This window comes from Microtus pennsylvanicus, chromosome 3 (assembly GCF_037038515.1).
Source record: "Microtus pennsylvanicus isolate mMicPen1 chromosome 3, mMicPen1.hap1, whole genome shotgun sequence".
In the NCBI taxonomy this organism is placed as follows: Eukaryota; Metazoa; Chordata; class Mammalia; order Rodentia; family Cricetidae; genus Microtus; species Microtus pennsylvanicus.
Window position 1 is genome coordinate 70,175,867 of NC_134581.1, and position 12,730 is coordinate 70,188,596.

The 12,730-nt window shown below is 42.9% G+C and overlaps 1 protein-coding gene across 1 annotated transcript in view; it reads left to right on the top strand.

Annotated features, from left to right (window-relative positions):
- Nucleotides 1-5,145: 5,145 nt before the first annotated feature.
- The window catches only part of Dlat (dihydrolipoamide S-acetyltransferase), a 32,363-nt gene continuing 24,778 nt past the window's right edge, over nucleotides 5,146-12,730 (top strand). The window contains exons 1-5 of the mRNA XM_075965953.1: nucleotides 5,146-5,511; nucleotides 5,925-6,026; nucleotides 6,396-6,520; nucleotides 6,671-6,821; nucleotides 12,191-12,317. Of these exons, the coding sequence (XP_075822068.1) occupies nucleotides 5,236-5,511; nucleotides 5,925-6,026; nucleotides 6,396-6,520; nucleotides 6,671-6,821; nucleotides 12,191-12,317 (781 nt within the window). The 5' untranslated portion in view covers nucleotides 5,146-5,235. The remainder of the gene's footprint in view (nucleotides 5,512-5,924; nucleotides 6,027-6,395; nucleotides 6,521-6,670; nucleotides 6,822-12,190; nucleotides 12,318-12,730) is intronic.

A 12,730-nucleotide genomic window follows, 5' to 3' on the forward strand; every position in this document is an offset into this window, starting at 1 on the left:
CCAAATTCAAGCAGGCTTCATTTATCACTGATGTTATTGATTTAAATGATATTTCAATCTTCCGTTTTGAGTGCTTTCTTTCACTTGACTTCTGATTACATACCTTCAACTTTGTTCTGTTCTGTTGGAGACAGGGTTTCACTATGTAGACCTGGCTGACCTGGAGCTTGCTATGTAGACCAGTCAGTCAGTATAGCCTGGAAATCACAGAGATTCACTTGCCTCTGCATCGCAACAGCTAGGATTCAAAACAAAACAAAACAATTAAAAAAAAAGATAGAGTCCATGTAGGTAGCCCAGACGGCTGGCTACACTAAGCTTAACGGAAGTCATGCACCACCACGCTGGCTATCAGATTAGCTTTTTTTCCTCCAATTTCTTCTGTGTTCTTGGTGTTCTCTGAGCATCTGTTAACAGGGAATCAGTATAAATACAGCCCATGTGTCCCCCTAATCTAATGTCACCTTCAGCTCAGAAATGATGAGGTTTTCTACTTATATAGCCATACAATGAATGAATGTTTAATAAATGTTGCACATAAATTGTTGGTCAATAACTCAAAAGTCATGCATGTAGAATTGTTGTTACTATACTAAGAAGACAATGAGAAACAATGGATTAAATTCCTGAACTGCCTAACAGATTAGCTTTACTGTAAAATAAAGTGACAAGTCACTTAACGATGGTTTGTTAATGACCTATACAGCATACAAAGATGACCCTCCCATTAAGGTTAGTCACGTGTTTGCGTTGCTCGGTGACACTGCAGCCACCACTGTTCATGTTAATGCAATCATTTTTTTCTCAAGACAGGGTTTCTCTGTAGTTTTGGAGACCAACCTGGCCTCAAACTCCCAGAGATCCACCTGTTTCTGCCTTCCAAGTGCTGGGATTAAAGATGTGTGCACCACTGCCAAATACAATCATTTCTATGGCAGGGCTCCTTTCTTCTGCTTGTGTTTCCAGATCCTGTGAGTTCTCACATGGTCCCCAGGTATAGAGGTATATAAAATTACAAGTAAAACATTTATTAAATAAATAAATTTCTTTAAAAACAATTCTTTGGCAGTTTCAGCAGTTATTAAAGATGAAATCAAATTTCTATACAATTAGATGTTCTTTGTTTTTACATACAGAATTAAATCTATAAAATACATCATATATGTGTATGAAGCTTTTTAAAGGATAAGTTAAAAAGTTTTAAAGCCCCACCACCGTAAATATAGTTTCTCCTCCATATCTATGAAAAGTATATGCTCAACTATGTTCATACCAGCATTGTTTGTAATAGCCAGAACCTGGAAACAACCTAGATGCCCTTCAATGGAAGAATGGATGAAGAAAGTATGGAATATATACATATTAGAGTACTACTCAGCAGTAAAAAAAATAAGGACTTCTTGAATTTTGCATACAAATGGATAGAAATAGAAAACACTATCCTGAGTGAGGTAAGCCAGACCCAAAAAGAGGAACATGGGATGTACTCACTCATATTTGGTTTCTAGCCATAAATAAAGGACATTGAGCCTATAATTCGCCATCCTAGAGAAGCTAAATAAGAAGGTGAACCCAAAGAAAAACATACAGGCATCCTCCTGAATATTAACCTTCATCAGGCGATGAAAGGAGACAGAGACAGAGACCCACATTGGAGCACCGGACTGAAATCTCAAGGTCCAAATCAGGAGCAGAAGGAGAAAGAGCACGAGCAAGGAACTCAGGACCGCGAGGGGTGCACCCACACACTGAGACAATGGGGATGTTCTATCGGGAACTCACCAAGGCCAGCTGGCCTGGATCTGAAAAAGCCTGGGATAAAACCGGACTTGCTGAACATAGTGGACAATGAGGACTACTGAGAACTCAAGAACAATGGCAATGGGTTTTTTATCCTACTGCACGTACTGGCTTTGGGGGAGCCTAGGCAGTTTGGATGCTCACCTTACTAGACCTGGATGGAGGTGGGTGGTCCTTGGACTTCCCACAGGTCAGGGAACCCTGATTGCTCTTCGGGCTGATGAGGGAGGGGGACTTGATCTGGGGAGGGGGAGGGAAATGGGAGGCGGTGGCGGGGAGGAGGCAGAAATCTTTAATAAATAAATAAATTTAAAAAAAAATAAAATACAACCATGAAAAAAAAAAGAAAATTACACATCATGGGCTGGATGGAGAGACAGTCAGTGGGGTAGAGGTGCTTGCCACTAAACTTGATGACTTGAGTTTTATCCCTGGAATGCACACAGTCAAAGAGAACAGACTCTCAAAAACTGCCCTCTGACATACATACATACACATACACATACACACAAACGCACACACACAGAATAAGGGTAATTTATAAGTTAAAAATTACAAATCAAGAATTATGACATTTTTGGCAGTCCTCCTCACAAAAAGTATTATAAGAACATAGTCTGTGGTGAGGCTCTGAGGAACCAGGCAATCCCATACATTGTTTATGGGGAATACAAATGCTTTGGGGAAGAATACGGCAAGAATCTAACAAAACCACATATACATCTATTTTTATTCTACATATAGCAATATTATATGGTTCTAAACTTGTTATGAAGCCAAGGATGACCCTGAACTTCTGATTTTTCTGTTTCCACTTCCCAAATGCTGGGATTACAGTTTATCAGGTGCTAAGGATTGAACTCAGATTTTTAATTTTTATATGCATTGGTGTTTAACCTGCATGTTTTTGTGAGGGAGTTGGATCCATAGGAACTCAAGTTACAAACGGCTGTGAGCTGCCATGTGGGTGCTGGGAATTGAACCTGAGTCCTCTGGAAGAGCAGCCAGTGCTCTTAACTGCTGAGCCATCGCTCCAGCCCCAAACTCAGGACTTGATGCATGCTAAGCAAACACTTTTCTAACTGGGTTACATTCCCAGCCCTAATATATTTTAAAATGTAATTATTCACCTGTATGTGTTGAATAGACATGGTCATTGCCATAGTATAATTTTGTTTGTTGTTTGTTTTTGGAGACAGGGTTTCTCAGTGACAGAGAAACAGAACTAGCTCTGTAGAACAAGCTGGCCTCAAACTCAGAGATCTATCCGCCTCTGCCTCCTGAGTTCTGGGATTAAAGCTGTGTGCCACCACCGCCTGGCGTATAAATTTTTTATACATGGTATTGAGTTGATAAAGACATTCTTATCCAGTATATAATATATTTTGAATATATTTCTCTCCATACCTTCTTAACCCTCCTCTCTTCCCCTTTCCATAATCCATTTTCCTTCATTTCCATTTCTATAAGTGAATATAAAGTCAAGGATCCCAAATGAGAGAAAATATACCAGATTTATCTTTCTGAGACTGAATTAATTTGCTTAATTAAGTTGCATCCATGTTGTGAATGACAAAACTCCATTATCTGTGACTGAAACAGTTACACTGTGTATATACCACATTTGGGTTAGCCATTCCTTTAGGATGGACACATAGTTTAGCCCTGGAGTGAGCTATTGTGTGTGAACTGGGCTGCAATGCAGAGTAACGTGCAAGTGAAGAGCTGAGATAGGAGCTAAATTGGCTGAGTATAAATATTTTCAGAGTTGATTGGTATTTTGATCTATGACTGTCAATGCTGAGAATGTTGTTCCACATGAATATGTAGCACATGAGCTGGCAAGATGGCTCAGATGTGAAGGGCACTGGCACATACACACCAAGAAAATAAATGTAATAAAAAAATTAAAAATATATAACATAAAATGTGTATTTAGGGACATTTCAGAAACTACTGGAAATCTGTCCTAATCTCAAACACAAATCAGCTTCAGCAATTTTAGTATTCAAATATTTTAAGAATCTGATCCAAAAAATACACTACTATAACTTTTACACGCTAAGAAATAACTATGGGAAAATGCGTTTGTTTTCTGTAATCAAACCATTATGTTCACATAAGAGCAGAAAACTTTGTAGAGTAAAACCAGCGCGAATCATGCCATAGTGATGAATCTGTGCCAAGGTGTTTCAAGCAGTGTTGGCTGACTTCGTATGACCCGGAGGTCATGACAGTGCAAAGTGCACCATTGTCCTCAGAGCCAAGGCAGCAGCGACGGGAAGGGACGCAGGCAGTGTAGGCAACAGCACCGAGAAACAACCTAAGTTTGTGTGATTGTTTCCGGAAACTTTTCACTGTTGCCATTTTTTATTTTTGACGCCCAACATTGTTACTCCACAGTTTAAGAAATCTTTTTATATTGAGTTCACACAATAGAAATGGTGTGAATGCATTTTGCAAAGTTGTATCTTAATTTTTTTTTTTTTAAGGTAGGGTCTCACCATGTAGTCCAAGTGGCCTAGAACTTACTATACAGACCAGACTGACCTGGAACTTAGTAAGCCACCTGTCTCTCGCCTCTGGAATGCTGTTACTAAACGCATGTGCTAACATGTCCGGTGTGTTTTAAAAATCTTTTCGCTATTTAAGAGGAAACGGCGGTAATCTGGGGGTAATATAACCGTTTTCGCAAACAAGTATTTTTATACATGGAATATATATAATTAGTCCTTTGAGACAAACTCGAAATGTGAAAATGTACCTAACTTTTGGATGTCCTTCATACCATTTGGCTGAAAACACTGCTGCTTCCAGTTCGGGTGGGTTAGGGACCTGACGTCTTTGTAACCTAGGGCAGCCTGCAAGGGGCGGGGTCTGCAGCCAAGGGGACACTCCCTGAACCCCAGAGGTCACTCGTGGGGCCTTTCTTCCTCCAACTTTCGGCGGTATGCTTCCTGACCTCAACCATTGACCTAAAGCTTTGGATTACTGTCGGCCCAGGCTCCTTTCCCAGCTTTTTCTTAAAGAAGGGTGTTCCCTTTGGCACTGCTTCCCCAAGAGTGGAGGCTTCAGCCGGGGTCCAAGTCTCCTGTCTCTTTGGCCACCACCTTAGAGCGGGCCGTGCTCCCCATGCCCTGCGAAACCTCTCCTAGGGTCACCAACACCCCTGACCCTTTCCCGTTTCATCCAAACGTGCGTTGCCCGCGACTGCCTCGAAGCACCACTGTCCCCGTGGATCCTAAGCTGTGACCCCGGTCCGTCTCGGGTGTCCCAGACCGGGTCCCCGCGCTGTGCGTTCCGGCCGCCAGTCCAAGAAGCCGCTTTTACGACACTGCGCGACCGCAGGGCGCGGCTGACGGCAGAGCCGCGCTGCTCTTGGAGAGGTCACTCCGGAGACGGCGGAGGTTTTGGGGTGTGGGGGTCGGTGGCAGGATGTGGCGCGTCTGTGCGCGGAGGGCGCAGAGTGCAGTGCCCAGGGCTGGAATCAGGCCTCGGTGGGCAGTCTTGAAGGAAGGCCCCGGGGTCCCGTACGGGAGCCCGCGGGTCGGCCAGGCTGCGGCTCGATGCAGCAGCGGGACCCCGAGCTATGGGGTCCGCTTGCTGTGTGGCTGGAGCTCCGGCTCCGACACCGCGCCGCGTAACCGCTTACTGCGGCAGGTCCTGGGGTCTCCCGGCCGTCGCTCTTACAGCCTTCCCCCGCACCAGAAGGTGAGTGCTCCACCCCGGACCCCGTTGTCCTTCAGAGCCGGTTCCTTGACGTGGGGGAATCCCCCTTGAGAGGCCTCTTTGAGCCAGCTCCTTTCAGGATCTGTTACCGTTTTGCCCAAGACCTTCCCAATGAGGATCTATTCCATTGAAAGAAGAGCTTCAAGCCTGGGGCTGTATGCAAAAGGTCTGTGGATTCTCACGTGCTTTCTCAGATCCACTGGACTGACTGGAGGATCAACCTGCCACTGAAAGACATGAATTTCTAGGGTGCAGGAACCCCCTTTGCATCCCCCAGTGACCAGTTTGTAATGGGACTCAGTGAATTCTTTGCCTGGAATTGAATGGAATGAAACTCTAAACCGCACCGAGAGTTAAGTATCCTGGTTTAAATTGTGATTCTTTTTCTCCTCCAGGTTCCGTTGCCTTCCCTTTCTCCTACGATGCAGGCAGGCACTATAGCCCGCTGGGAAAAAAAAGAAGGGGAAAAAATCAGTGAGGGTGAGCTAATTGCAGAGGTAAGTTTTACAATACGGTTTTAAGGGAGTGACATTGTTAAGTAGACTGAGCCTTAACTTCTGGTTAACTCCTTTATGTTTGAGCAACTTTTATTTTTTCCTCCCACAGTTATTAGAGATGATTAGTAAGATAACTTGTGAGCAACTTAGCTAAACTGACTGTTTTTGAGACAGGGTTTCACTATGTAACTCTGGCTGGCCTGCAACTGTCAGAGATCTGTCGCCTTCTGCCACCGAATACCCAAAATGTTTTTTAAACCATTCTTTCCAGTCTGTGGCAGTGGGTTTATCTTCATATGAAATTCTAGACACCTTCAAATTATCTGTATGTTGGCAGTACAAACCTAAACTAATGCTTTTTGTTAAAAGGTTGAAACTGATAAAGCCACTGTTGGATTTGAGAGCTTGGAGGAGTGCTATATGGCAAAGATCCTTGTTGCCGAAGGAACCAGGGATGTTCCAGTTGGGTCCATCATCTGTATCACAGTAGAAAAGTGAGTGAAACCCCTTATAATTTGTGAACATTGATGCTTCCAGAGCATTCTCATTCACAGTTGAAGTTACAGACTTCTGAAGATGTGCTGGGAGGTGGGGACTGGATTTGCATTATAACTTCTATATACATATGTGCTTTTTCTTCTTAGGCCTGAGGATATTGAGGCCTTTAAAAATTATACATTGGATTCAGCAGCAGCTACCCCACAGGCAGCCCCAGCCCCAGCCCCAGCGGCTTCTGCTACTCCAGCTGCACCTTCTGCAAAGGCTCCTGGTAGCTCGTATCCTCCTCACATGCAGGTAAGGCCCAGCTTCCGCATGTTGGCTTCTGGTGAATCTTATTTACATTTTTTTTTATGAGTGGTGATTGCATCCTGAAAATTTTTCATTAAAACAATCAGTGTTTGCCATTTGCCAGAATACAGATATTTAACTGTGAAACTTGACAACTTTTATTCTTGATTGTTGTCTTCAAGTGTGAACTTGGACAGTTTCTTGAACTTTTCTCAGTCTTAGCACAAGACACAAGATAATGCTTGTTTTTCCTCTCAAAAACAACAGTAAAGGTTATGAAAACGATTATTTTTGTATACAAGTAGAATTTATAATAGAGAACAGATGATGTCTGTTGAATGAAAGTCCCCTGATGAAGTTTTCCTTTGGTTTAGAGTGGTATATTTGCAAGCATAGATGGAGTATTTCAATAATACTCTTACATGAAAAAAGCAACAGTAAATAATAAGTGTGAATGGACTGGAGAGGTGGCTCAGCAGTAGTTAAGAGCACTGGCTGCTCTTGCAGAGGACCCAGGTTTGATTCCCAGCACCCACACGGCAGCTGACAACCAGTTCTAGCAGATCTGACACCCTCACAGGCACACGTGGGCACCAGTGCACATAAAACAAATGACTCATTTAAAGAAATGAAGTGTACATAAGTGTACAGCGTAGCAGTGTGACAGGGCCAGTGGCCATAAATGCCATTCCTATGAACCTAAGCAAACTTTTAGGAAACTAAAACATCCTTTTTTTAGAAGTAGATTTTTTTTCATACAAATAATCTAATTACGGTTTTCCATTCCCCCAACTCTTCCCAGATCCTCCTTGCTTCCCTACCTATCTAAACCCACACCCTTTCTTTCTCTCTCTCCTTAGGAAACAGACATCTAAAAAATAATAATGATAATAAAAATAAAATAAAAACCAGATTAGGGCAAAACAAACAAATGGGGGGAAAAAGAGTCAAAGAAAAACCACAAGAAACCAAGACACACACACTGAATCAGTTTATTAGATATTAAAGTTTTCCTCTATGTTGTATTTATGTGGTTTTTGTGTTGAAAGTAGCTAAAATCTAAAGGATTAAGATTTGACCTTTCCTTAACATTTTTGCTTGTTTCTTTTTTTTTGTTGGTTTTTTTTTTTTTTTTTTTTTGGTTTTTCGAGACAGGGTTTCTCTGTGGCTTTGGAGCCTGTCTTGGAACTCGCTCTGTAGACCAAGCTAGTCTCGAACTCACAGAGATCCGCCTGCCTCTGCCTCCCGAGTGCTGGGATTAAAGGCGCCACCATCACCCGGCTTTGCTTGTTTTTTTAAGTCAAGGTGTAGTCGGATTTTTCTTTGAATGGTCAGCTCACAAATAATGACATGGAGACGTATTATTAATTATGAAAGCTCAGCCTTAGCTTAGGCTTGTCCCACTAGCTCATATAACTTAAATTAACCCATTTATAGATTAATCCATGTTCTACCACATGACATTACCTCATCTCCATATTGTCCATTCTGCTTTCTCTGCTGGCAACTCTGCCCTTCTTTCCAGAGATCTCTCTCTGCTGGGAAGTCCCGCCTACACCTCCTGCCTAGCTATTGGCCGTCAGCTTTTTATTACACCAGTCCCAGCAATACTTCTTCACACAGTGTACAAATATCCCACAACAACAGGGTTTCTCCATGTAGCCCTGGCAGTCCTGGAACTCTAGACCAAGTGGATCCTCCTGCCTCTGCCTCCTGAGTGCTTGAATTACAGGTGTGTGTCCTCACCACTCAGCCTACCTTTCCTTAGCTTTAGAAGAAGTTTTCTGAATGAAACAGTTTCTTTGGAAGTCATGTTCCAGCTCTGTTGGTAACAGTCACTTGTGAAATTTTGCCTGGCCTTTAGTGTTCACAATTATTTCATTCAGTTTAGCAACCTTATTACGTAATACCTTCTTTCTCCATTTTATGGTGCTTTATGTTCAAGTGTTAGAACTGGGCTCTAAGAATCCTTTGAGATGATAAAAATATATATGAGTATATTTTACACACATACTTTCATTCACCTTACTGGTGATTATGAAACAAAGAAAACAAATTTTGAACTGGAAGTAATTTTTAAAGAATTTTCTAAATGTACCAGGCATTGTAATACATGCCTTTAATCCCAGCACTTGGGAGACAGAGGCAGGCAGATCTCTGTGAGTTTAAGGCCGCCTGGTCTATAATGAGAGTTCAAGGACAGCCAGGACTATTACACAGAGAAACCCTGCCTGAAAAAATCAAATCCAATAATAACAACAACAACAACAACAATAATAATAATATTCTAGGTCTTAGAGTTTTATTTTTTCCCACTTATAGAGACATTATTGACTGAAATTATTTTTCCCTTAGCTTAAGGCTGTTGCTACTTAAAAGACTAAGGAGATAGCAAATAAAATCCATATTAACTGAATAACTGTCCAAATTCAGTGAATACAATCATTTAAATAGGAATGCAATTAAAATTTTTACATGTATTTAGTGGACATGTGGGCACACTGTGCCTATATGTATGGAAATTAGAAAACAACTCGTGGAGTAACCACACACATTCTGCATGCACACACACACACACACACACACATATACACACAAGACTATAACCATAGTGTGTTGTGAGGTGCTGCGGGCCGCTTCCCTGCCGCCCCATCTCCCGGCCGCCAGCTAGCTCTAGCTTATGCCCCGAAATAATTACACGGAAACTGCATTCTTTTAAACACTGCCTGGCCCATTAGTTTCAGCCTCTTAACCCATTTCTAATAATCTATGTAGCACCACGAGGTGCACTTACCAGAAAAGATCTTAACCTGCATCTGTCTGGAGTGGGAGAACCATGGCGACTCCTTGACTCAGCTTCTTTCTCCCAGCATTCCGTTCTATTTACTCCGCCTACCTAATTTTATGTCCTATTAAAGGGCCAAGGCAGTCTCTTTATTTAACCAATGAAATTAACACAAGACAGAAGACTCTCCCCCATCAATAGTGCTGTGGACTGGAGAGTTGGACAGAGGCTTGCTGTCCACCTCAGTGAGAGAACCTATCTCAGGAAAATAAGGCAGATAGCACAGGACACCTTATATCCTCTTCTGGCTTCTGCACTTCACTCTTGCATACACCTCTCTCTCTCTCTCTCTCTCTCTCTCTCTCTCTCTCTCTCTCTCTCTTTCTCTCTCTCTCTCTCTCTCTCTCGCGCGCGCGCTCTCTCTCTCTCTCACACACACACACACACAACTTAGAAATCTTTTAGCGGTTTTCAAGAATACGATGTACTATTGTAGTCTGTGAAAGGTGGTAATGCGGTGGTGGCGCACGCCATTAACTCCAGCACTCAGGAGACAGAGGCAGGCGGATTTCTGTGAGTTTGAGGCCAGCCTGGTCTACAGAGCAAATTCCAGGATAGCCAGTGCTACACAGAGAAACCTTGTCTCACAAAATAAACAAAAAGAATGTTTTGGTTTTCCCCCTAGTCGTGAGATCGAGCTCATAGCCTCAAGTATGCTTGTCAAGTACTCTTCTGATATTGAATTTCATCCTCTGATCCATGAAGAGCTCTAATGTTCATTTTTTAAAAATAATTTATTTTTATTTTATGTGCATTGGTGTTTTGCCTACATGTATGTCTATGTGAAGATTGGGTACCTTGAAACTAGGATTACACACAGTTGTGGGTTGCCATGTTGGTACCAGGAATTGAACCCAGGTCCTCTGGAAGAGCAGTCAGTGCTCTTAACTGCTGAGCCATCTCTCCAGCCCCAGTGTTCAGTTTTAAAATTTGTGTGTGTACATATGTGCATGCTGGTGCTCTCAGACAGGAAGGAGATTATGGATTTCCTGGAGCTGGAGTTACAGGTGGTTGTGAGCTGCCCTACTCGGGCACTGGGAACTGAACTCAGGCCCTGTGCAAGAGCAGCAGGTACTCTTAACTATTGAGTCATTTTTCTCTCTAGCCCTTAATTAAAACAAACAAAAAATGTAGTAATATGAGCGGCAGTGGGGCTGCGTCCCCAAAACCCCAGCCACCTGCCCTGCAAGGCTAGCTTTACCCGAAATAATTACACAGACACTGTATTCATTTAAACACTGCTTTGGCCCATTTCTAATCATCTGTGTAGCGCCCCTAGGTGCGCTTACCGGGAAGATTCTAGCCTAAGTCCATCCTGGGTCAGAGCTTCATAGCGTGCGTCTTCCCTGGAGCAGGTAGCATGGCGTCTCTCTCTGAAGTGTCTGCTCCGGAGAGGAGAGCTGTGGAGTCTGACCTCACTTCCTCTTCCTCCCAGCGTTCTATTCTGTTTACTCCACCCACAGGGCCAAGGCAGTTCCTTTATTACTTAACCAATGAAATCAACAGATTAATATATGACACTCCCACATCAAAAAAACTTATATTTACTAAGTGAAATAAGTGTGGTTTCTTATGAGTGGAGAGATAAATAGATGTTCATTGCAGAACACAGCAAATTCAGCAGAGTAGCCTCTCTAGACCAGGATCACTCTGTGTCCATCTTAACCTAGAGCATGGTTCTCAACGTGGGGCTTGTGACCCCATTGGGGCTTGAATGACCCTTTCACAGGGGTTGCATATCACATATCCTGCATGTCAGATTTTTTTAAAAATATTTTTATTTATTATGTATACAATATTCTGTCTGTTTGTATGCCTGCAGGCCAGAAGAGGACACCAGACCTCATTACAGATGGCTGTGAGCCACCATGTGGTTGCTGGGAATTGAACTCAGGACCTTTGGAAGAGCAGGCAATGCTCTTAACCTCTGAGCCATCTCTCCAGCCCCCATGCATGTCATATATTTACAGTACGATTCATAACTAGCAGAATTACAGTTATGATGTAGCACCAAAACAATTTTATGGTTTGGGGTCACCACAACGTGAGGAACTGTATTAAAGGATCGCAGCATTAGGAAGGTTGAGAACCACTGTCATAGTTGAAAAGATACTATGCATGTATACCAAGGAATTTGTTTTGATCATCTGAAAGAAACCTTTCCCACCTGCCTGATGGTTTTAACTTTGGAGGATGTGTTAGAGTAACTGGTCAGATGTAATTACCCTTGTTCTGAACAGTGACTCAGCTGATGGAAAGTTATTAAGCACAAAGCTGTGATGGGTAATTTGGTTTTTTGGTTGTGGTTTAATTTTGAGCCAAGGTGTCATTGTGTGGTCCAGGTTGGCCTCAAACTCATGATTCTTCTCTTCTGCCTTTTGAGTGTTGAGATTACAAATTAATTCCACCAGACCTAGGTGTGGCAAGTGGTTGAATTACTGCAGTCTCAGTCACTCATGAAACCGTGTGTACTTGTCTGAACACTTTTGTGTGCAGCCTTCCTGGTTAAGCAGTGACATTGTTTCTGTAGGTACTTCTTCCTGCCCTCTCCCCGACCATGACCATGGGCACGGTCCAGAGATGGGAGAAGAAAGTGGGTGAGAAGCTCAGTGAAGGAGACTTGCTGGCAGAGATAGAGACTGACAAGGCCACTATAGGTGAGAGTTCTTCAGTTCTTGGTCATTGAGTGAGGAGGAGGATGGCTATCTTTTCCTGTGCTGAGTGAGTGATAATCTGAATTTACAATTCCTGGGATTGGCGGCCTGGGGCATGATCCTTTATAGCAAGGTCATGCGTCACACACATCAGTTCTGAACTGTACTCATCGACTGAGGACAGGTCAAGATTTATTCTTGGGGCAGGGTTTGCTACTCAGAAGCTGTACCAGAACTGCCATTGTCTAAATGTGGGAAAGAAGGGAGGGAGGATGAAGCCGTCTCTGTTCCCTGTCCCCCCGGGGAAAGAGAATACCAAAGGATTTCAGATGACTCTGAGGAACAGCAGAACTCATGCGTGTTGGTCTTCATGTGTATCACATTTCCATGTGCCCCTTCTTTGACTTATTTTGTGC